Below are 24,624 nucleotides of genomic sequence, written 5' to 3'. Positions count from 1 at the left end.
CCAATGACCAACACCACAAATTAAAAATAAACATCCCCTTTGCTTCTTGGTAGACATAAGATAAGGCCAGCTTAGAGAAGCCCCCCAAAATAATTAATACTCCATAATTATGACAAACCGAATGAAATGATCGTAACGCAGCCGAAAATTTTACTTGATAAATATAGTCTTCATTTAAATAATCTCTGAAAACGCGTAGGGTGCGACAGATCGTGGTTCGTTGAGTAGTAATGCCTGTATGTTTGTTATTCACGCAGTTTTTTGGCAAAAGCTTATTCCCATCAACTCGGCATGCACGCTTTCTAGAGAGACAAAAAAAAACGACATAACTCCGACTGCAGGAACATCGCAGTTTTGATTGACTGATTGATCAATTAATTCATTCTTTCATTTATTCAGAAACTATAAGGCTTAAGAACTGGAAGGAAACCTAACTTCTGGAGCATTCTAGTTATCCTTCAAGCTATCAGAGGCGCCGTAGTGAAGGGCTCCGAAAATTTCCACCACCTGGGTTTCTTTAACGTGCACTGACATCGCACAGTACACGGGCCTCTAGAATTTCGCCTTCATCGAAATGCGACCGCCGCGGCCGTTATCGAACCCGCGTCCTTCGGGTCAGCAGCCGAGCACCATAACCACTGAGCCACCGCGGCGGGGGAGAAAGAAAGGAAGGAAGGAAGAAGGAAAGGAAGAAAAGAAAGAAAGAAAGAGAGAAAGGAAGAAAGAAAGAAAGAAGGAAGAAAGAAAGAAAGAAAGAAAGAAAGAAAGAAAGAAAGAAAGAAAGAAAGAAAGAAAGAAAGAAAGACCCGTGTCGTCTGGGTCAGCAGCCGAGCGCCATATGTGAAATTCTTCAAGGAAACTGATTAAATACACAGTAAATAGGGGTAGTCACACTGAAAATTTATCACGTTTCGACTAGGGACTATATATATATATATATATATATATATATATATATATATATATATATATATATATATATATATATATATATATATATATATATATAGTTGCAGCAGGCCTTATCGTTCAATGGGCCAGGTAGACTTGTAGAAGAAGGGGTCACAACTTTGCGATTATCTTCATTTAATATATATATATAGGTTTCGAGAGCATAAAGTATTTGACTGCTTAAATGAGTATATAGCGAAGTATACGCGTCGTTAAAGGAAATTTATTTCACTCGACGTTTCGATCAGAAGACCGATCTTTTTCAAAAGGTCAGTCTTCCGATCGAAACGTCGAGCCAAATAAATATGTTTCCTTTAACGAAGAGTATACTTCGCTATATATATATATATATATATATATATATATATATATATAAATCCGACGACACGACGACAGAGTAGTGTTTTTGCGTTTTTGCCTGACAAACACTTGCGCGTTGTGTAGACGAACCGCCCCCTACCGCCCCCCTCCACACACGCACACACTCCAGCAGTAAGCATCAACATCACGCCATAGATTAATAGATTGTTGTTCTTTTTTTATGGGTTCAACGCTCGAAAGAGGGTCCCGTCAGACAGCATGAGTGAAAACAGCAGAAAAACTTTACTGTCGAGCTCAGGAAACGCGCGAATTATGCCAGGAAAGCGTGATGCTGACATAAATTTGACGTACGCGCCAACGACCTGGCAAGCGAAAATATAAGTTCATTCCTCCACGTAGAGCCACAGGATAAAAAGGGAACAACGCCAGCTTACTTTTGAGCGCTACTTCTTGTATGGAAACACGGCTTATTTTCGGTTCTGCGACCGCGATGGTGTTAATGAATTTTTCCCGTGCAGATTCGGTTTAATTAACGCGATCACCTGCTGATACGTTTTCCGAGGCATCTATGGAATATTTGCAACTAAAACGATGAGCTAAGTTCTCAAGCTCACTCGTTAATCAATACAGCTGCACAATATAAAACTGAGTGGGATTCTTTTTTTTATCTTCTGGTTTCCGCGAGCAGCAATCGCGGTATGTCATGCAGATTATCCATCGCAATTAGTCGCGCTTCAGGCGCGGCAAACTGACACGGATTCTGTTCATTCAAGACGCCGCGGATCATGAGCGAACTAGCAGCTCCGTCGAAACAGTAGGGGATTTCTCAAAGGACCGTAGCAATCGTATTGGAGATTCCGCAGATAAACAAAGACGACTGCCGATGAAAGGTAGGTTGGGCTTACCCACACGGCTTCTGGGTCTTGTGGCGCGGCGCTCCCGTTAGGTTTTCCGAAATGCCGTTTGAGGCTGCGCTTGTGGTTAAATAGTGCTGTTTCCAGCACTTCGGCCTTTTAGCTGGGCACCTCGTACAAACGAGACGTCGCCTCTGGCACGGCGATTGTTTGAGAAATCAGGGAACCGCGCACAACCACCGTTACTCCCATCGTAGGGATTGAGTTTTGTGGTGAAGGCTACCCGAAGGCGGCAGTGCTGGCTGACGCTGCCGCCATCTGTGTTTAGGAAGCGCAGGGTGCTTAAGAAAAAGAATACAAAAAGAAAAGGCGAAATCATATTGCCTGAAATCATATTGCCATATTTTTGAACGAAATGTGACAGAAATTTTGAATATCTCGCATGTAAAGCTGTATGTAAAGTTTACTGGTAGCTTGACATGTTTTGTCCTCAGAAAGTGGGCTTTATTCATATACGATTTGTGCAAGTACCGTATCGTTGAATAATGGTGGTTTGAGTTTGTTTACTTCAGGTTAGAGCAATTTACGTTTTTCCGCGAAGTCTTGTAGGTGCGAACATCGCTTTTTACGTTCTCACTGGCTTCTTGCGATGCGGGCGACACGCTACAGCGATGAGCCGAAGCTTCGCTGGCGTCTGCGTCTCCCCGCAAGGTATTCTGGGAATGTCAACAAGCCTGTGCGTGCATACGTGAGTCATCGCATGAGCACGTTTTTGTGCTCGTTGCATTGTTATCGTCTCTCTCGGCGTCTTGTCGTTGACCCGCTTGTGTCTGTTGTGGATCGATTAGCCCCGTGGACGTACAGCTAACACCGAGACTGTGGTAATCGTCGCCACCCGTCGAGCCGCCGTACACAGTGTCCGCACCGACCTCTCCGTCAGCACACAGACACAGCGTAAGCGGCTCATCAGCGTCTATTTAAAAATGTCCGCCGCTGGTACGCGCTTTGTTGTCGGAAATGAGATCGGTACCGCTGTCACCACGTGCGCGCTTGCGTCACTTGGCGGCGCGGGGCTATCTTATCAGGAACGATTGCGGCGAGCATTTCCTGAAATAGTTTATTTTCCTGAGGGCTCCGCTAGACACTGTTGGCCGTTCGTCGGCAACCCTTCATATCTTGTTGCGCCTGAGGTTATATAATCAAATGCCCCTTTAAATGAGGCTAGTGGAAATGTTGCAACAGACTGGTTGTGTGTTATCTTTCGGTCCGAGGTTATGGGTTGTGCGTTTCGAAAGCTCGATTTTTTCAGATTCTCGCTCTGAAAGTTGGTCGTCGCCCGGCAGCGGCGGTGAACAGTGCCGCGGGCGCAAATTGACATATGTCGAATTGCTGACCAACTCCCGGTGGGTTGAAAAGAGCGATCTTGCGTCCACAAAGAAAAGAGCTGTGCATTTGTTATACTTGTGGTTCCCTTTCTTAATCGCGGAGGCTTGAAACTTTCTTTTTTTGAGAACCAAGCGTAAAGATGATATGCATTCATGCTGTGTGCCGCTCGTGTGATCTACTACTGGGTCAGGGTTGACGGCCATAGTTCGAGGCGCGTTTCATTCGAATTTGCACGTTACGTGCAACCGGGACATTCCGGATACGGCGCTGCCGTTCCCACACGGTCCGCTACGCGTGCTACGCACCTGCTCGTAGTCGGGCGTAGCGTGAGAGCGGCGGGACCCGGATGTGATCTCGGCTTCCCTTTTGACACACGGCTCATAACTCACCAACCGCAAGTGGTGCTTTAAGCCGTGATTTGTTTGTTTGATTCAAGCCCGTTGCTTCGCTGGCCGGTTTAGCTGTGTGCGCATTTGTTGCTCATCGTTTGAGGGCTCTCTCTTTTTTTTTTTTTTTCGGCCGTGCGCAAGGTGTGCCTGATCGCACGTGGGCGTGGGACGACAGGTGATTTGGCGCGTGCTTTTTGAGCGATGCCGAGTCAGATTGCGGCTTGAAAAAGTGCCGGGGTGGAGCGCTGTCGGGGGATGGCGGTTTTCTTCTTTCCTTTCCGTTATTTTCTTTCTTTTTTTTTATGGTGATTATCGCGTAGGATCGCGAAATTGGTACAGGATATGAACTCGTGCGTAGCGCCTACTGTGCGGCTTGTGTTTGCTGCACGTTCTGAAGTCCCTAGATAGGATTTGTAGTCTAGGGACATTAATTCGTGTATGTGGTCGTGACGAGAATATGTGCTTGTGTGGCAGTGAGTTCACTGGTTCGACCTTAACGTGTGAGGTGCGTCAGCGAGCAGTCGGTTCTTTTTATTGTATTTGTTTTTGTTCTCAAGAGTACTGGCATTTTGTAGTAGACAAGCTGCAGTGCGGGCTGATTGCAGCTTGTCTGCACATATACATGCAGCATTAAAATAAAAAAAAGTAATACGTGCTTGTCGAATAGCAAATACTTGCCAAGGTGCTGTGAACAAATGTATCTTAGCATTTACCGAGGTTTGAATTGGTAGTCCTGTGACAAGCCGTTGTGGTGTCTTCACAAAAGTAACTATAAGGCACACCTGCCGTTAAAATAATTTTGCAGTGTGTATGCAGGAACTCGATCACTGTATTTCCTTTTCAGGAAAGGATTTTGTTTTACACAATCTGCACCTGTGTTGGGTATGTGGGACATGTTAGCACAAAAAAGTGAACGGTGAATGAGGCAAACTATGTAAAAAATGTTAAGTACATAAAATGTAAATTATTTTCCACTTAAAAAAAAAAAATCTTAACTATTCTATGGTGAGTGCATGCGGAGAGGGGATTTTGTGTGTTTTGGTATGCTCTCAGAAGGGTTGGGGGCATTTTCTTTCACCATGAACTCCTTGGTATTTAATTTCTGAAAAATCCCTCATTCAAGCAGTATGGCTGATCTTGAAGGCAAGCTCATGCACAAGAAATGTGAGCCCCCCCCCCCCCCCCCTCCCCCTTTTTTTTTCATTATTGCCAGGGCTTTGTTTTTCTGCCAGTGCCAATGTTGCCAGCGTTGTTTTTTTAGTACCATATTCTGTAAGCAAATAAGCCACTTACTGAAAATGATATTTTAAGCAAGAAAACACGCAAATTTGGAAAACCATACTCTGTTTCATACATAGTAGGCAGCGCTGCCAAAGCTAGCGTGCCTGTTCATGCAGGCTAAGTCCTCACGCAAACAGTAGTTCGCCATACAACCAAAGCGAGCACAAACATATTTCGTGGTGACAAATCTTAAGTGCCGTGGCTGGCACCTCCTTTACCTCTTGCCACATTTTCGTCCTGCGACTCGTCAAGATTTCGAGAAGCAAAAAGTACACTTGGCAGTTGGTCTGCTCGATTTGGCTGCACATTCTGCACCAGTTCAGGCGGTGCTGCGCTCGCGTCCTAGATTTGCCAGTGCAGCTAGCGCCACCTGCACTTGGGCACTCGATTTGACGTAGTGCTGCACGAGTTCTCCCGAGTTCTGCTGCACTTTTGCACTAGCCCTCTGGCGAGTTCTCTTCTCGTGCAAGTAGTGCGAGGTGCTTGGCGCGCTCCGTAGCAGACGGCTCCGGGGCCATGCCGGCGCTGAGACCATGGTTGAGACAGCTGCATACCCGTGCTAGACTCGGCATATGCACCGTGCCCTCACTAAACAGCTGAAATGATAGTGCGCGCACGTGCGTGTGTGTATGCGCGCGTGTGCTTGCCTGTCTGTGTGCATAAGCGACTGGCTGGCATGGCGCAGTGCGCATGGGTTCTCATCTTTCTGCCCAGCCTTGCATGTTGCTTTACACCATCTCTATTTTGTGTGTAAATATTACAATGGAGCATTTGCATAAATTGCAGATGGTGAGATGTTTTTTAATACGTGGATGATCGCGACGTTTGTACTGACTCCTCCGCTTGCAGCAGCGATCGACTGGCCGACTGGCATTGAGGTCAACGTCAGCGCACACCTCCACCTGCAAGTTAGTCTCCGATAGTCGCTCCGCCGTCACTGGCCGCCGACAGTGAACGCGAGTTGTTGAGTTCAGATATAGTCCGAGTTATCAGGCAACTGTTTCCTTTTCTGTAATTGCGGCAGTCACTTTCCGATAGAGCGACAACATCCCGGATCACGTGTATGAACTGTCAAAGGTCGTCTCGAGCGTAAGTCTGAGTAACCTCTCGAATTCGAAGTTTGTTGCCTCTCCAAAGTACCCATTGAATCGGTGACGATCGACCGGCCACTTTGCACAATGCAACGGAAAGGACGGTGTCAAATTCTTCACCACTTTTGGAATTAACAAATTTTCAAGCCACTCCACGAGCTGCGCCATTTCGAAGAAATGCGCACTGTTCAATAGAGCTAGCACAATCCTGCGCATATGTCAAACCACGCGACAAACACCAACACACGGCCGCAGCAGACGAACGTTTCTGCACTTTTGCACTCGATTTGGCCGCTGCACCGAGAGCACTAGTGCCAGGCTACACTCGCACTGCAAGAACTGGCACTGCACTGGCACGGCAGTTTTGTGAACTAGTGCAGAAAGTGCAGCCAAATCGAGGAGACCTAGTATGATACGTGATTGGTAGGGCAAATCACTTCTACTAAATCCGCACAGTAAACTCAAAAATAAGTGGCAGGCTGCATGGCAAGAGCACGTAAACAACAAGCTACATTCTGTGAAGCCAATTCTAGGGGAATGGCAGTCATGTAGGCATCAAGAACGTTTTACCGAAGTTATTTTATGTCGGCTCCGCATTGGACACACCCACCTCACACACAGCTTTCTACTAACCAAACAAAACAAACCTCTCTGTGAAATGTGTGGTTCCGAACTCACAGTGAACCACATTTTAATTTCATGTGTCAAACTAGAAGAACTAAGAAAGAAATGTTTTACAACATTTTATAGGGAAAGACTCCCATTACACCCCATGTTACTTTTAGGCGATCGTGCACTGGTTGACATCTCATGTATTTTTAGGTTTCTCAAGGAAGCCAGCGTTTTAAACAAACTCTAAGTATAAAAAGCTTCACGTTTAACAAAAACTCCAACCTTGTGTTTGGCGCATCATAGCCTCAGTTGCTTTTGCGCCATTAAAATCAATATAACTAACTAACTAACCAAAAAAGTAGTTCACACTCCATGAAAATTGTGGCCAGAGAGCCCGAACACTGAGCACCTCACAGCTTTGACCGTAATTTTCAATGCTACTACATCATTTTACACCGGTCTTTGTATTCGTCCAAACAATGACCGGAGTTTCGAGAAGAACGAATGATACGTGGCGGAGTAATATAGTTTCGCGGACGCACTACTTCAGCAACCTCCGCAGCGTTGCCTGCTATGTATGAAATGGAGTATAGAAGCTGTGGAAACAGCAAGCATGGCTAGATTAGTTTGTTTACAGGCCCAGGCTTGCTTCCATGTATTGCTGATGCAGAATCGACACTTTACAATCAAGCTGCGGTAAGGTGAGCATGCAGAGCCATTCAAGGAGGCAGGAAAATTACTGTTGTCATAAAAGTTGTGAGAAACTTGAACTTGTGACTCAGAAGTACTTTCGATATGTATGCCTAAATTGAAGCTGCTAAGCTTGGCACCTAAATCTTATACAATTTGTTCACTAAGCTCACCTTTTCAAAGGCAAAAATAGTGGCTATTCACAAAGTGCAAGTTTGTTTCGTACTTCACAGCAGTATAGTTTGTCATAGTAAATCTCGAAATAACTTAGTGTGTTTATGTTTTTTGTTTGTGCCCTTGTATCGTAGACCACAGCTGCAAACTTTACACCATAGTTCAGTATCCGTGCCAGTGTTGTGAAGTCGACTTAGCAAACATGTTGTAAACTCTTTAAGTAATTCTGTTGTTTTGTTGCCAGAAAGTTGAAACAGTCGGCAAAGGATGGGTATTTTCCATGGCCACTCCGCAGCTTATATCTTTTGCTTGCCAACTTGAAAGGTCATATGTGCCACTTTGAGCTCTGTTGATCACCTTGGTGGCCTGACGGGAATCGTGGTTCCCTTTCATTGAGGAACGTGGTCTGAGAAGAGCTCCTGGCCCACACTGTAGCAGGCTTATTGCATTGTTATTGCAGTTTCCCTCCACCGGTGGCTGAAAGGAAGAAGAAAGAGGAGACTGGTGGTCCTGTGTCGTTGTGGCCTGGCCCCAGCGCAGAGGGTGATGGAGCATGGGGGGATGCCTCAGTCTTGACGATGAGGAGAGGAAAGCCCGCCTGCGCAGCGCCCAGATCGACCGGCGGATTGCCGAGCTCGCCCGCGAGGAGTGCAATGTCATCAAGATCCTGCTGCTCGGTAAGGGGTGCCCAACATTCCTCACTTGGCCGTAGTCACTGCACATTAAGGCGAAAGCCTTTAATGCCTCATCATTGTCGACGGAAGGTTGTCAGCAGAGGTGTCTCGCTCTTCGGTTGGTCGAAAATGTTATGACGTCAGAGTGCGCAGATTCGCAGTAATGAGGTCACCCACGGATGCCTGACGCCCTGTTTTGGAGCAGACGACAACTAATAAAAAATAGTTGACGTCTGCTCCGACAGGGGGCACAAGGCGTCCGTGGGTGACCACACTACATACCTCATTACTGCGAGCAGAGCCATGGATAGAACCGAACTCATCGAAGCAGAGAGAGAGTCGTGCTAAAGAAGCACTAAAAGTGTGTAGTTGTGATGTGTAGTCAAAGTGTGTAGTTAAATAAAGCACTAGTACATCACAAACAGTCTCGCAGTCGATGCCAAACAGTGCGCCAGGAAAGGCTTTCTTCGCCTTGCAGCACTTTAGAGAGCCAAAGTGCCCCCTGAATTTTTTTTTGCTGGCATGTTTCACAACCATACTATACATTAAGGTAAACAGGGGTAAATGAATTAAGAGGATTATAATAAACTTACAATGTTTCACCTCCGTGCACTATGCGAGTCACCTGTGCAGTCAGCGCATATCCTGTGAATGGCCTTCCTTGCATTTAGTCACCACTATTGCACTGACTACCCCTGCCCCAAAGAAGCGTGTGTAGTGGGCCCAATATCGGCAACATATTGGCAAAGGCTGGTTCTACAAAGGGCCAAAGTGAAACCATCCATTGGGCCAGTATTGTGTCAATTGCCTGTGCTGCTTAGGCCCGTGGCACAAAGGAAGCTAGGGAACAACTCCTCTAATGTGTGAATGGTGTCCCAGACCTGATTAGTCCCGTGACTCAGTGCCGGGCTTGGCTTCATGTATTTAAAACGTGTAATCTCTCTCGTGGTGAACAGGGGCCGGGGAGAGCGGCAAGAGCACCATCGTGAAGCAGATGAAGATCATCCACAGTGAGGGCTTCTCGGATGAAGAGCTGCGCAGTTTCCGGGTGAGTCCTCTCACTAAATCCGGAATTGATGTATTAAGGCGAACACCTTTAATGGCTCATACTGTTGTCCGTTAGCAAAGCGTGTCACACGCGTTTAACACTGGAACTAAAACAGATAGAAGAAAAGCAATCCTTGCTTCAGATAGAGGAGGGAAAAATGAACCTAGAAGCCAAGTGTGATGACTGTGCATTAATTAGTTAATTAATGATAGGCAAAAATGCCGAAATTGCATGGAAATAACGCGGACGTCGATATAACCGTGGGAACAGTGTGACGTCACATCCACCGGAAGTCGTCACAGCATGGTGAAAATTGCCACAGAATGGTCGGGAAAATGCCGGATTTGGTCAAATTAGATGGGAAAATGTGTAATTAAGCGTAATGAACATTTAAGATCTCCGAAAGATGTATAATTTGGGTATTAATATAGCCACGGGAACGGTGTGACGTTACATTCACCGGAAGTCGTGACGGCATAGTGTCCTAGGCTTTCGCCTCTCAACGCTATAGTTGCCAAAGTGTCCTTGCAATTCTTTGAGTATGGCTACAGCTTTTGAGAGTGCTCTCTTGGTTCTATGTCCGTCATAAATTGGTTGCATGTGGCATAACATAACAAGTAATAGAAAAAGAAAGCTTAGGTGAAATGAAAGCATCTTGAGTTTTTAGAGGAAAGCCCAACTTTTATTCAATACTCAGTGAGGCGAACGTGAACGTTACATCTGCGGGCAGGAAGAAAGAAAAAGAAAGGCATTTTGGTGATGAAGGAAGTGTGTGAAGCCGTGCGCAGCTGCATTTTACTAGAGCAGGAACAACACCTGCCTGGTGTCGAGAAAAGCTGACAGCTGCAGAGCTTCGGCTCATTATTGCAGCTGGCTCCCCACCCACTAGCGCCTAATTTTGTGTTTTCCTCAATGGTACTGCGCAGCCAACGGTGCTGGACAACCTGCTGGGCTCGATGAAGTACGTCCTGACGGGCATGGGCATCCTGCGGATCAACCTCGAGAATCCCAAGAACAAGGTGGGTTGTCCCCTCTGCCTCCTCGGTGCAGCGCATTTGTGTGCATCGGACGGGAGCACTGACCAAGGGGTACTCTCTGCTCTGTGTAATGTCCCAAGTGGTGTCAAGTTGCACATTTTGTTGTGCAGACAGGGAACTGGTGGGAAGCAGGCACATTGGTTACGCTGACAGTGGGGTAGAGAGAGAGAGAGAGAAAACTTCTGGTGTGTGATTGTGGGGCTAGGAATTTCGTGGGCAATGTTTGTTCTCCTCGTAAACAGGGTTGTTGTGAATAGTGCCATCAATGCTGCTATCTCTACTTTTCAGTCCTGAGAAGTGCCACTTAGGAGCGATAAGCTCGGTCAAAGCAGCACCATAGGTTGTGAGGCACATTGTAATGGAGGACTCTGGATTGGTTTGAATCACCTGGGCTTCTTTAATGGCCATTCGAATATCGGGACAGTGGCACTTAGTTAGCATTGGCATCCATTGAGAGAGAGAGAAATACAGTCGCCGACCGTTTTTTTGGACTTGAAGGGACCCGAAAAATGGTCCGAATAATCGAACAGTCCGAAAAATCCGTGAAGTACAAAAAAATCACTTTATTCAGAGGAAATCGGCTTAAAAAAGTCGCTGATTTTACCTTGCGGCAAATTTCTTTTGCTGGCGACAACTTGCGCATGTATTTGTGCCAAAGTTGTGGTTTCGCTGTACACGCTAGACAGCAAGTTCACGGCGTTTGTGATTTGTGCAACCGATGGCTGTGGTAGGCCGCCCAAGTCGTTGTCGGAGTCCGACTCGTCTTCAGGTTGAAGAACCTCGCGTACAAGTTCGTCGTCCGTGAGGTCCGCACACATATTGAGGCCGTCGTCCACTTCAACAAACTCGCGAAACGTGGAGCCCGTTGGAATGTCCATTCCGTTCCCGCGAAGGTCAACGATGAGGTCTTCGCCACTGTCTGCAGTCAAATCCTCAGAATCGTTGCAGTCTTCTAAGACATCGACTTCATCGGCAGAGAATCCAGCATGCCTAAAGCAATCGGCAATTGTTTTCGCTCTGACTGCCTTCCACGCGTCAGCCAGCATGCTAACCACCGCAAAAAGATCCGTGGCATACCTTTTCCCATTGTCAAAACAAAGGACTGTGCTCCGCAGAAGACGGGTCCGATAATGCACCTTAAGGTTTTTGATCACCCCCTGGTCCATTGGTTGGAGCACGCTGGTGGTGTTTGGCGGCAGGTATTCGAGCCGAATGGCTTTCAGGTTGTCGATGGTGCCGTGAGCCGCGCAGTTAACAACAAAAATAATAACTTGTCGCCCCTGCCGCTCGAAACTTCGGTCGAGTCGACGCACGTAATCTTCAAACAATGCATGAGTGATCCATGCCTTGGAGTTGCTGCAGTACCACACGGGAAGGTTCTTCGCGCCCTTAAAACACCTAGGATTCTTGGACTTGCCTATCACAAGAAGTGGCAGCTTCTCAGTGCCAGTGGCATTTGCACCTACCATAACTGTAATCCTTTCCTTGCTGTGGTGGCCCCCTGAACAGGAGTCACCCGAAAAAGAGAGGGTGCGATCAGGCAACATCTTGAAAAAGAGGCCGGTCTCGTCACAGTTCAAGGTGTCCTCCGGGCTGTACTTGCTCAACAAAGGCTTCAACTTCGTCTGACGGTAGTCTGCTACCGTGGCTGGGTTGGCGGCTCCACTCTCCCCACACATCTTCTTAAAAGACACACCGTGTCTCTTCTTGAAACCGCAGAGCCATCCGTCCGTGAACTTGAATTTTTCAATCCTCATTTTCACGGCCGGGGTCTCTGCCTTTTCCTTCAACGTGTCGCCCAACACTGGAAGGTTTTTCGCTCAAGCAGCTTTAAGCCAGAGTAGCAAGGCCTTCTCCAATTCGGGGTGGTCGCCTTTCCTGTCGTTCTTCTGGCTGCTGCTGTGGGACGCCTCAAAGGCGGAAAAAATCTTCTCCTTATTTTTCACGTAATCCGAAATCATTTGCTTCGACAGTGCGAACTCCTTGGCCACGTCAGCTTGCGTTCGCCCACTCAGCACTAGCTTAACGATCGCTGCATTTTTCTCAAGGGTCATAGTAGAATAGCTCCCACGCTTCTTTGACGGACCCGGCAGCACCAGCGGGGCCATGTTGTTCACAGCCCGAGTGCGCACCACACCGCTCGTCAAACACGCAAAAACGAGGTTTTCGTTCAGAGCGGTGGAACCGCTGGACGCAAGGAATCGCCGGACACAATCACAAAACGGCCAAAGGATTGACAGAGTGCCACTCGGTAGACGCGGTCGGAGAAACTCATGTGACGACACAGCGAATGACGAACGTATCAGACAAAGCACAAAGCGATAGCTGCCCGCGTCAGCGTTGGCGACAAAAGCAGGTTGACGGCGATGACAATCCGACTGCCACCTCGAAGCGGCAGAGATTGCAGGGACCTCTACTGGCAAAAATGGGGCACCGAAACCATGTCAAGCCAATCCAACTGCAGAGCCAATCTACCTTAATCCAAGATGGCGCCTGTTGCGCCGGCGAAAAGCCGATAAGATGGCAGATTTTGGCCTGCAGGCGACTGAAATTAGTCCGAAAAATCTAACTTTCGGGCTTTTAAAGTCCGAAATATCCGTCGCGAATATGTATGCGCTTCTATGGGGTGACTGACAGTGCCTCACTGAAGTCCGAAATATCCTACAAGTCCGAATTATTGGAGTCCGAATTACCCGTCGGCTACTGTAACTTTATTGCAAGGTCTTCGGTAATGTGCCGCCATTCAAAATAGACCCTTTAGAAAATTCAGTCTGTCAACTCGGCAGGCATCATCATCATCAGCAACTTCCGTCGGCGCCGTGCGCCATATTTTGGGCACCTTTGGCTAGCAGACGCGCATCTAAAGCGCAGCTGTAGTGCTCTGCACAGCCTTTGCACTAGTTTACACCTTGTGGCATGTCTGGTTGCGTTTGTAAAAACAATGGCGGAAAATTTGCAGTGGTCGCGGGACCTGACTGTCATCCCGGGCGTATTTTCGGAAAGGCTTTTGGACTCCTATGATCCGGCCGCACCTCTCAGCGAAGCTTCAAGACGATATCACTGCGATCCATTGACAGTGCGCATAGCCGTGCAGGTCGAATCTGGTGTCGATAAAGGAGGGCTAACACTTAGGCCGGACTCGACTACGAGCAGGCGCAATGCAGGGTGAAATGGGTGTCGATCCGTATGCGGGCGCTCGATCAACGATGCCGGTGCGCTAGCCGTTGGTGCAAAATCACTCGCGCTGTAGCCGTAGTTTGCCCACTTCAGATCAAGGTGACAGATTATGGGAGTGCTTGCTAAGCTGCAGGCACTGACCCAACGAAAACACACCGCTGCTGCTGCTGCACTCCGCCTATGTCGCCGTCGTTTGTTGCAGGTTCGCAACAGAGAGAAAGACGGCGCGCCTCGCGGTGCCGCATCGTCGTGCTCTCCGCACACACGAAACTCGCTATTGAGCCGCGGATGCTAGCAAATCCAAAACAAGCGCGCTTGAGCAACATTTTGATTTTGTGATGCGCCGAAACAGACGCCAGCATCGGAAACAACGCATGTCCTCTAGTGCACCGAAGGTGGCACCTTTATATTTGTGCTCACTGTACAGCGGAAGGGCTACACGGTAGAAGGAACTTTTATATCATTTATTTTAATGTGAAAACGAACAGGTCACGGACGAGAAGAAAAAAGCATGCAGCTACTTCATGCGCTCCGTGCACTAGATACACACCTTGTTTCCGTGCGGCTTGCGAGTAGCAGAGGTCGCGCGACCGTTTTGGTTGAAAAGCGACAGTCGCGGACCAGTCGCTCCCTGCTCGGTTTTCCAGCCTTGCGACGGCGAGTCGCAAACCGTTGAACCAATCAACGAGCGAGCGGAGCTTTAAACAACGACACCGTTCGCGGGCGACGAACTGCGTTGCTCCCTGGCTGCTGTAGTCATCGCTAAGCCTAGCCGGTTTCATATACTGATGCTGCAGCTGAGGGTGCGTTGGATCCTGGCCAGCGCTAGTAATTAATAAGATGCTGCTTTCGCCACTGCTTTATTGTGAACCTCGTTTCATAATATTAACCCTTTGAGGGTCGAATTATTTTGAAGAAAACTTTCCCAGGTGGTCAAATTTCTTTATTGCGGATATTGAATCTACAAAATGTATATAATCGAGAATAAATAGTAAAAAAAAAATTAGGAACAGTACTTTGGTGATAGCATCACTCACAACTGGAAAATGTTCAATAGAATAGAATAGCAACGGGGATAAGCAAGCTAAGAGCAGCACGAATAAAGATAGAAATCAACTTCCGCCGCCTCTGCAAAGCAGTGCCCACAAAGAGAAAACACGTTTCGCGCGACTCCGTTGCGATCCCGCGGCGGAATCGAAACCGCGTAGGCGCGTTGCCACAGAGGGCGAGCATACCTCGCGAGCAACGGTGATAAGCAAGCTAAGAGCAGCGCCAATAAAGATAGAAATCAACTTCGGCAGCCCCTGCAAGATAGTGCCGACAACTCAAATTTCGCGCAACTCCGTTGCGATCACGCGGCGAAACCAAAACTACAAAAGGGGTGTTGCCGCAGTCTGTGCCGCCACGCTAAAGCTAGACGTAAGTTCTGCTTATCTCCGTAAGAAGGCAGCACAAAATTCAAACACTTCTTGTAAGTCCTAAGAGGTGGCAGCACCCCCCAGTGAGCACGCATTGTTCTTTTGGCACAAAATTTCAAACGGAAGATCGAAACCGTACCCGTACAGCAAAGACCTTGCGGGACAGAAAACCGCCGCTGTACATATATGGCAAAAACCTTCAAAGGGTTAAGACATGCTCCATTTCTGCGGTGCCTTCACCAGTGGGGCTAGCGGACAACAGTTGAGCCGCAGTGGGCAGCAGCAGCAAAGTGGCTATGGGAAGAAATTTGCTTGTGTCGCAGTTATCACTTCTACCAGCAACTCGGTATTGACCAGCGATCTTCAAAAATGATTAATTTTTTACATGCCTCCACCTACGGGCTTGGTGTGATTCACACGCAAACAAATTTTTCTGACGCCGGCGGCCGGCATCCAGGCCGGCAGGACGGAAGCGCGCCTCTGGCATCATGACGCTTGTACGACCGCGGTGCACATCAAAACCGTCACAACATCCTCCTCTTCGATAAGGTCGTAGTAGTACATTGCTAATAGCAGTTTAGAGGACCGAGCGCGAGTGCAGGAGGCGCGGCCAAAGCAGACTAAGCTCTCGAAAGCGCACGAACAACGTCATTCCTGAGAGTTTTCTCTTCAAACGAGAATCTAACGAGAAGGCGACCTGCTGGCCGCGCTTGTAAGTGTGAACAACAGTGTCGTCAATCTGCTGCCTGGTCGCAAGCGACTGCTGGTCGCATGCCCTTCGCGACTTGCAAGTGTGAATGGGCCCTGCGCTGGCTGCAGAAAGCAACGTTGGTAGAAAGGCACACAGCTACATGCCGGCATCACGACTACAGCTTGGAGCACAGAGCAAATGCCAAGAAAGGTGGCTAGGACACAGAAACAAGAAAATTGTGCTTGTTGTGGCTTCACCGCTCCGTACTTTTTAACTTGGCCCGATCGCAGCCCGGCAGGCGTACGCCCAAGAAATGGCGCAGGCACCGTGGTTCGTGCACCACACACCAGATGGCGCTGAATTTTCTAAAGGTTCTATGGTGATACCACCATCAGGCACCATTGAGCTCATGTTCAGGAGTCTAGAGAATGAGGTTTATTTACATTTTACATTCGGTGAAAGGCGGGTGGGTCATCCTGAATGGTCACTCTCTGGTCCGCTGCACCATGCTGGAGCAGGGAGGGGGGGGGGGGGGGCTGTTTGGACAGAAATGAGACATTTTAAGCTCATGAGCACTGTGTCTGGAGCCGTTTCCAGAGTGAGAAGCGTACGTACGTGCTATCCACACTGCAATGCAGTCATATCAGTGCGACTGTTTTTACAGTGAGCCCAGAATGCCCTGAATGCGTGAATATACTGTTGTGTACTGTAATCTGGTTTAGTCTTGTGCAGAATAGTATGAGGCCGAGAGAGGATGAGTGAGAGTTTACAGTATGACCACTGTTGTTGTTTCCAAAGGATATGCAGAAGCTTTTAAAAGGAGATTGAGTCAAGCAGTCGGTATGGCACAGTTTGGTATTCTCTGTGAATGTGAATGGTAGCATAGGGCATGCATTATGAGGAATTACTGGTCATCACCTTGTATTTCTGACACCATACCAGGTTTACAACCCTGTGGGTGTGTGTTTCACTTGTGTATGTAATTTTTCATTGCCATGTGCGCGCAGTTTATCGGAGCAGTCTGTATTTGGTGGCAGGAAAGTGAGGCTATGATCACACAATGATAGCAACAGTGTTAGCAGTTTCACCATCAGCAATGTCAGTGGCGACACGGTAACTTTGGTGCCACAGTGGACTGTTGTTAATCTGAACATACTTAATTTGAGCGGTCATTGTATTTGAACCCATGATTTGATCCTGTAGACATTGGGTGCAGTAAAAGAAACTCCTTAATTCAAACTCCGCATAATTGGTACGATTTCCGGTTGCCCTCTAGTTCAAAATAATCGAGAGTCGACTGAATGCTGTATAAACTGCTTTTTCTTACAATAGAGGTGTGTCTGTATGGCTTGCCTTGTTTTTCGCTTTGGTGTTGTATGCTATTTGGGCGACTAGCAAACAGTATAAATAAACCGGATCTCGGAAGGATCTTGCAAGACGCCCTGTCTCACCTGTGGCGACCTGTTGTTTGCCCCGTGTGGCAGATGTACGCCCAGACGGTGCTCAGCTGCCAGTGCTGCTTTGACGAGAGCATGACCATGCTGCCCTTTGTGGCGTCCGCCCTCAAGAACCTCTGGAACGACAAGGGGGTCCGGCTGGCCGTCGCCCGGGGCTTCGAGTACGAGCTCAACGACTCGGCCCTCTAGTGAGTGGCTAAGCATTGCTCACCTTGGGGGTTTTTTTCGAGTGCGGCATTGAAGTGGTCGGGGTTGGAAGTGCTTTTCAACAGGGTGCAGTCAAATCCGTGGCATTAAATTTTTCTGGTACCACTGAGACATCAGGACCAAACTTGTTCCCACTAAGGAATAGAAAAACCAGCAACACAGGACGCATTCACACGGCGAAGAAATATACATGGACAGTGCTATTGCTTTGTAGCATGCACCAACTGGCCCAACAAGCTACGCTTCTTCAATTGTTCCCACCGCTACCAGCACAGCTCTTTTTGTCTCACTAGAATTGATTCATAACTGGGCACTCCAGCGCAAATGTTTCGTTGATTGTACACACATTTGTTAGCACTCGTGATTTCAGTCTGTTCAGCAAATCAGCATGAGGCAAGCAGAGGCTGTTTTGCTTACCTTAAAGGACTATAGGCACCTAAATTTATTGCTTGTTTTCTTCTTTCCAATGATGCTTTAGACGTCGGAATACATGGACCACCACGTCGTATTTGCCTGTGACCGCTAAATAATATATGATTGAATTTCTTCTTTCATACTGTTTATCTTTTGGTGTCATCAACAAAATGATGACTGTAATGTGTAATTGATGCTTAGGTCACGTGATGCACACACACACAAAAAAAAAGGCGATATAAATGCTGGTACATAGTTTTAACTCACTACAACACTTCAACCAGCCTGCTTCAATAGCTAGAATTACAACAAACAACGTATCACTAGTTATATTGCCGTTTTTTTGCACCTCACATGACCTAAAATCAACTGCATGCCACAGCCACCATTCTGTGGATGAAACCGAAACAGTATGAAAGAAGAAATTCAATTATATATTATATAGCTGTCGTAGGTGAAAACCACGGGGTGCTTCGTGTATACCAATGTCTAGTGTGTCATTTGAAAGAAGAAAACACGCAAGCGAAAATTTGGTGTCTGTAGTCCTCAAAGACTCGGAGTTGGGGGGGGGGGGGGGGGGGGGGGGGGGGGTTGAACAGGTGTGCTGTCGCCGTCCTTGTGTGGTGAAACTGCAAGTAAGTTGACGTAGTGACACTGGGAGTTCCCTGACCGTGGCCACCTTTCACGCAGTCTCTTTGAGAACATGGACCGCATCTGCTCGGAGAAGTACATGCCCACGCCGAGGGACGTGCTGAGGGCTCGTGTGCGCACCAACGGCATCATCGAGACCCACTTCAAGATCGACGACATTGTCTTCAGGTGGGTGGCATCTGTGCTGCGCGTAGTCCTATGTGCAATGGGCAGCGTTGGTTGTGGCATTACGAACTGGTAAAAAAATTCAACCTCAAAATAATTAGCTGTGCATGGTCTCCGGAATTTAGGTTCATAAGGTTTCAAATATCTGAGGTCGGCTTCGCTGCAGTCATGGTAATCAATGCCATGTGGCACGATTCTTTTCTTGCAAAATTTTTGCCCTCTGCAACTACTGGCAGTGTGGTTCTTCTTGTATAGTTCAATGTTGTGCATAGGTTCAGATTAGTCGCAGTCATTTGTGCTGCATTTCAAAATGGCTGTCTGAAGCAGCTACAAACGGTTAACGTTAACGGTGAAGCACCCCAGCTGCAAAGTGCGTAACATACTTCAAAAGGCTCTGCACTTGTGGCGGTGCATTTGTCAGGCTTTCGACCTCAACGTTTGTGATTTTTTTTTTCTCTAATTTCTCTTTTTTTCCCTCACCGGTCAGTGACAGGCTACTTCACAAAAACACTGCAGTTGGCGAGAAAAATTCACCAGGCTGACACCAGTGCCAAATTTACATACAAGTACATTTACATACATAGGGCCTGACATAGATGCCTGTTATCAGTAGTTGAAGGGATCGCCATTCATGCATCTTCCCAGCTGTAGGTCATTTACAGCCTTTCATGCATCATCATCATCATCACGAGCCCTATTAGTTCACTGCAGGGTAGAGGCCTCCTGGAGAATTCTATTCTTTGGCTGCATTTACACAGGGTCTGATGTGCATGCGTATTGCGCCCTGCAGGATGTTTGACGTGGGCGGCCAGCGGTCTGAGAGGCGCAAGTGGATCCAGTGCTTTGACGATGTCAAGGCCGTGCTGTACGTCGTGGCCCTGAGCGGCTACGACATGACCCTCCAGGAGGACCCCACCGTGGTGAGTGGGGCGACATTAGGTAACGCCCTAGCAAGGTACCATCGCTCACTACTGATTGGCTGCGGAACCCCCCAAAGGGCCCCATGTCTGAAAGTTGAGCATGCCCTGTGGTCCGAATTCTGTGGATGTATACAGGCTGGGGTTCTTTCTCTGTACGTCTGCAGGCTGTCATATGAATCACAGAGGGTGGCTCAGGAGTCGTGGCAGTGTGCTGTCAGCCACTGATGCCAGGGCACATGCAAGGCATCTACAGTGGACAGCTGCAATTTAACACGGTGTGGGTGTGCAGAAAAATTGGCGCAGTCGCCAAAGCCAGTCGCTTGAATGCCCGCAGGTATGAAGGGACTGCACTCACTAGTGTCAGTGCCAGGCAGGCGAATCGCTAGGCAGCGTTGCAGTAAGTTTGTTCCAAAGGGTGCTAATTGTGTCAACTTTCACTGGCATCTGCACAGTTGGCTTCAAAAGTAACTGGAACACGGAAGCTGCTCAGAAGTGTTATTGCTTAAAGCCCGACATTGCTGATGAGGCTAGCGCAGTTAGGAAACATTAAGCATAGCCCTTTATGCTTGAACCACGCATCATTCTCTCTCTGCAGTGTTAAGCTGTTCTCTGGAAGAAAAAAAAAGAGTTAGAAGCAGCATTGTGTTCTGATTACATAGCCAGTTGCACTATCTCATGAAATTTGACAGGATAACCCTCGCGCAGTAACATGGACCCAAAAATTTTATATCATGAAGAAATACAGGCAGGGCCTATCAGCACTTCTACAACAAGGCCGCCGCTGTGGCTGAGTGGTTATGGCTTTTCCGGAGGCTTTTGCTACAGCATCCCTCATAGCCTGAGTCACTTTGGAGTTTTAAGCCCCCATAAACTAAACTAAACTAAAGTTCCACAGCTGGTTTCACACCGTCAGAGTGAAAATCAAGTGCCTAAAGGTGTAATTTCCCTCAGCTAAAATCTTGTCACTTTTCGGTGCGGTTCGCAAATTTTTTCGTATATCATTTCACACTGACAGTGCACTTGCGCTCAGAAGTATTATGAACACACGCTCTATTCTCTAGCTTGTGCACCTTTCTCTGACTCACGTGCATGTTTTGTTCCAGAACCGGCTGCACGAGAGCCTCAAGCTGTTCTCGTCCATCTGCAACAACATGTTCTTCACCGACACCTCCATGGTCAGTCCCCCCTCATTCTCTCTCTCTCCGTGCCTGCCCACGCAGCCTTCCAGTTCACCGTGTGCTCTGTGTTGTCCACATTTATTTCATCTCATGGGTTGCAGTTTAGTCTGTGGCTTTCATGGCATTGCTGTCCCCTGTGGAGCTGTATTAAAGATGGGAATGCACTGCATGCAGTATCCACGTGACTAGTATATCTATGCATAACTGGTTTAGCTATGTAGGGCTTTAGGTTTCATATGGGACTCACTGCATTGAAAGTTACTGGTCGATAAAATTTGTCGTTAATTGTGGAAGATGCTGACCAGGTTTAAGTTTGGCGGTCTGAAAAAAGAAAGAGTCTGCTGAGAAAGTTATGTGCATTAGTTGCAGTTCGCAAACGAAGTTAGTTACTTGAAGAGCACGTGTGTGCTTTTGTGTGTGTGTGCGTGTGTGCACTCAGGTCTAGTCTGAGAGGCAGCAGTGACTTTTTTCTGAGCTGGGAGTGAAGAAGGTTGATTCATTAGTGTACTTTTTTTCTCTGTTTTGCGATGCTTTCTTTCTGTTGCTTCACGAGTAGTTGGCAATACAAGGCAGTGACTGTCCATTTTCCTTCAAGTACACCCTCTGTGGGCTGCATGCTTATTTGCCGCACTTGTCTGCATCTCAGCAGATGCAGAAAAGTTTTTTTGGCTGGCTTGCAACTCCTGTTTGGATCAGATTGCGGCCAGATGGCGAGAAGAAATTGCATTTGTTTTGAAGCAGTTCGTTTCGGTGCACGCCAGTGAAGTTTGTTTTTCTCTCTCTTTGTTATTTCTGCCTGCAGGTTTTGTGAAATAGTGAAATTGATTGCTTTTCTTTTCTTCCCCCCCCCCCCCCCCCCCCCCTCCGTTCTCTCTGCAGATTCTGTTTCTCAACAAGCTGGACCTGTTCCGAGAGAAGATCATCTACTCGGACCGACACTTGCGGTACTACATGCCAGACTACAAAGGTCAGCAGCACCGCGTGTGTCACTTAGGAGTGCTATGCTGTGTTGCTGCACCAGAGCTCCTGGCATGACACATGGCGTGCTGTCTTATGACTACCTTTTTCGGCTTTACCAAGTGTTTGTACTAGTTGAAGAAGAGTGCATCCTGGGACCACATTTTGTAAAGATTCGGAAGCTTCATTCTTTCGCTGCCTTGCCATTGCTCACCTTTGATACGAGAGCCTGCAAATAACGCTGCTTTTAGAGCTGTCAGTCATGGCATCACAAATCATAAATTACTAGTGGCAGCAAAGTTTAAAAAGAACAGATTGGAAAGACTGTCATTGCAACATACGGCCCCTAGTGTTGAGCTTGGAACTAGGTGCATCTGGAGCTCTCGAAGGCTACCAAAAGCCATGTAGCTTCCACACATAGCTGTACGGCTGCATTCTAGTGGATGGTAAGGGTGATGGTCCCTTCACTGGAAGTGCACTTCACCTTAGGGGTTTTCCCAAAGCAGCTGGGCTATCGTTTGTACAACGCAGTGCCAGCAAGTGGTGGTATTGCCTCATTTTCAGTTCACGTTGCAATGGATTGAAAATATAGCAACAGGAATAGGGTGACAGGGTAAATATACTGTGAAGGTAGTGTGAATGCAAAGTGGAAGCAGTGTGAAGGTAGCATGAAGGCACTGCGAATGTATTGTAAAGGCACGGTGGAGGTAGCATGAAGGCACTGTAGAGGTAGCATGAAGGTAGTGTGAAGGCAGTGCGAAGCTGTTCTTCACATCTCACCAGGTGCTCTGATGTAGCCATTCACCGGATGGCAGGACTTGTGCAGTCTGGGCCCATAGTGCTCAGTCGTGTCCCTCCCCCCATTGCACGCGCAGGTGCTGACCACGACGTGGACAGTGGGGCGCTGTTCATCCAGCACAAGTTCCAGAGCCGCAACCGGGACCCAGGCAAGGTGGTCTACCCGCACTTCACCACCGCCACCGACACCAGCAACGTCCAGGTGGTCTTCCAGGTCGCCATGGACACGGTGCTCCGAGGGAACCTCCGCACTGCCACCCTGCTGTAGAACGCTCTCACACCTGTGGACAGGCACCGAGCTCTGTGCGGACATTGGAAGCCCTTGGCATGTTGCACATGGTTTGACGGGTGCTGTGGCCATCGGCTGTCATGTTCCTGAGCCTTACTGGCAGTCATCCTGGTTGCGGCTAAAGATCAAAAGGTTTAAGCAGCTGTCAACTCACTGGAGATCTCTCAGAGAAGCAGCTGCTGTTAGTTGACTCCAGTGTGTCTGGAGGAGGATGAACTATTCTTTACTGCCATTGGGGCACATTGAGTTGATTTTCAAGTAGCAGAGATTTGGGCCTGTTGCATTCCTGTGTACCGGTTGTAGCAGAAGCAGTTATTGGTGATATGCGGTAGCTCATTGTCTCTGTCGGGTTGCTGCGTTCCATGACACAGATGCTGTTGAAAGCCTCTACATCTTTCAAAACTTCTTTAGTCACATGTGGTTGGGTACAAGTTGAGAATGAAGCGGCCAATACCTTTCAGTGGAGACCCTCCAGGTATACTCCGTTTCATGCATGACACACAATGTTGCCAGAGCTAGTGGCCTTCTACAAACTTTTACAAATGCGGCCTTCACAATAGATTTTTACAACACTGTAAATTGTTGTTGGATGCATTTAATGTGCAATAGTTGTTCTATATTTGCCCTGTTCTTGATACACATACAGAGGCCATTTGTCAACTAAGCCTTTTACTGATGGTGTTGCTGTGCGTCTGATCATCAACCAAGCATGCCACTAAACATTCAAGCATTCCGATTGTGCGGTAACATTGTGCAATACCACATTCTTGAGTCTACCTCTTGCCGTTGTGGAACTCGCTGCAGAGATTCCGCTGCCGAGACTGTGAGTGTGATCTCACTGTGCAGTTTGTTGCCACATTCACAGGTGCACTACAGTAGCCGACCGATATTTCGGGCTCCAATAATTCGGACTAGCGCGATATTTTGGACTTCGCTGAGGAGCCTTCGTGCACCTCATAGAAACATTACGTTTTCACAACCAATATTTTGGACTTTGCGGAGTCTAAAAGTTCGTATTTTCGGACTAAAATACACGCCAACAATATTGTAGTGATCATTCTTCAACCGAAAGTTTGTTATTTCGGCCTAATATAGATGCGAGTGGGCATCGCTGTCACCACCAACCTATTTGCCACCACCGTGAAAGGTAGCCATCTTAGATTTAAATGGAATCAGCTTGGTGGGCGCAATCGGACTGGCTTGGATAGGCTTGGCTATTTGTTCTCCATCGTTGCCATTCGAGATCTCTCCATTGCCATCGAGGGACAGCTGCAGCGTCCACCGTGGCTTGGGCAACGCATCCCGCGGTGCGGGGCAGCAAACACGGTAGACAAGGGGGAGGGGGGGGGGGGGGGGGACTGCATTGGAGGCGCTCGCTTCCGCTCGCGTCTCCCCGTGGGTTACCCATACCCATGGATCACCTCTCGGTCTCGCGAATGTTATTGCCCCATGCAAACTGACTGCTCTTGCTTCGTGCAACGAATGCATTCATTTGCGGCATGACCGCGGCCATGTCACACTATCTGGTATCTTGATGTGATAGGGCGCGGACATGAAGAAAGCACGGCTATGACTCAGATAGAGTCTAATATTATCGCTAGTAGGCGGAACATAAGGAGCGACGATTTTCACGATTTTGTAACCCGGTTTTCGCAGAAAAGTTTATTTTTTTAAGTTCATGGATTTTTCGGACTTCGATTATTCGGACCATTTTTCGGGCCCCGCCAAGTCCGAAAAATCAGTCGGTGACTGTATTTAAATTGCCGAGATTATGATACTGGTGACATTTACGGT

The 24,624-nt window shown here is 47.8% G+C and overlaps 2 protein-coding genes across 2 annotated transcripts in view; one reads left to right on the top strand and one right to left on the bottom strand.

Annotated features, from left to right (window-relative positions):
* The window catches only part of LOC149347382 (uncharacterized), a 114,165-nt gene extending 111,729 nt beyond the window's left edge, over positions 1-2,436 (bottom strand). The window contains exon 1 of the mRNA XM_089585567.1: positions 2,178-2,436. The gene's annotated coding sequence lies outside the window, so the exon portion shown is untranslated. The remainder of the gene's footprint in view (positions 1-2,177) is intronic.
* Positions 2,437-2,839: 403 nt separating this feature from the next.
* Positions 2,840-24,186, top strand: LOC149347381 (guanine nucleotide-binding protein G(o) subunit alpha-like). The gene is made up of 10 exons (XM_089587036.1): positions 2,840-3,080; positions 8,210-8,426; positions 9,380-9,471; positions 10,398-10,490; positions 17,279-17,439; positions 18,563-18,691; positions 19,479-19,608; positions 20,712-20,783; positions 21,666-21,753; positions 22,619-24,186. The coding sequence occupies exons 2-10, from the start codon at positions 8,303-8,305 to the stop codon at positions 22,807-22,809; spliced, it is 1,080 nt and encodes a 359-aa protein (XP_089443162.1). The 5' UTR covers positions 2,840-3,080; positions 8,210-8,302; the 3' UTR covers positions 22,810-24,186.
* The last annotated feature ends 438 nt before the right edge of the window (positions 24,187-24,624 follow it).

The sequence above is a fragment of the Amblyomma mixtum genome, chromosome 4 (assembly GCF_055824585.1).
Source record: "Amblyomma mixtum isolate Tamu chromosome 4, ASM5582458v1, whole genome shotgun sequence".
In the NCBI taxonomy this organism is placed as follows: domain Eukaryota; kingdom Metazoa; phylum Arthropoda; class Arachnida; order Ixodida; family Ixodidae; genus Amblyomma; species Amblyomma mixtum.
Note: the sequence above shows the minus strand (reverse complement) of the source record. Positions and strands in the feature narration are given on the sequence as shown.

What these genes read in the sequence shown, in the direction of transcription:
- LOC149347381 (XM_089587036.1), top strand. Translation starts at nt 8,303, where the DNA reads ATGGGGGGATGCCTCAGTCTTGACGATGAGGAGAGGAAAGCCCGCCTG. An exon ending in TCGAGAATCCCAAGAACAAG is followed by an intron (nt 10,491 to 17,278) that starts GTGGGTTGTCCC and finishes CCCGTGTGGCAG; the next exon opens with ATGTACGCCCAGACGGTGCT. An exon ending in TCCAGGAGGACCCCACCGTG is followed by an intron (nt 19,609 to 20,711) that starts GTGAGTGGGGCG and finishes GTTTTGTTCCAG; the next exon opens with AACCGGCTGCACGAGAGCCT.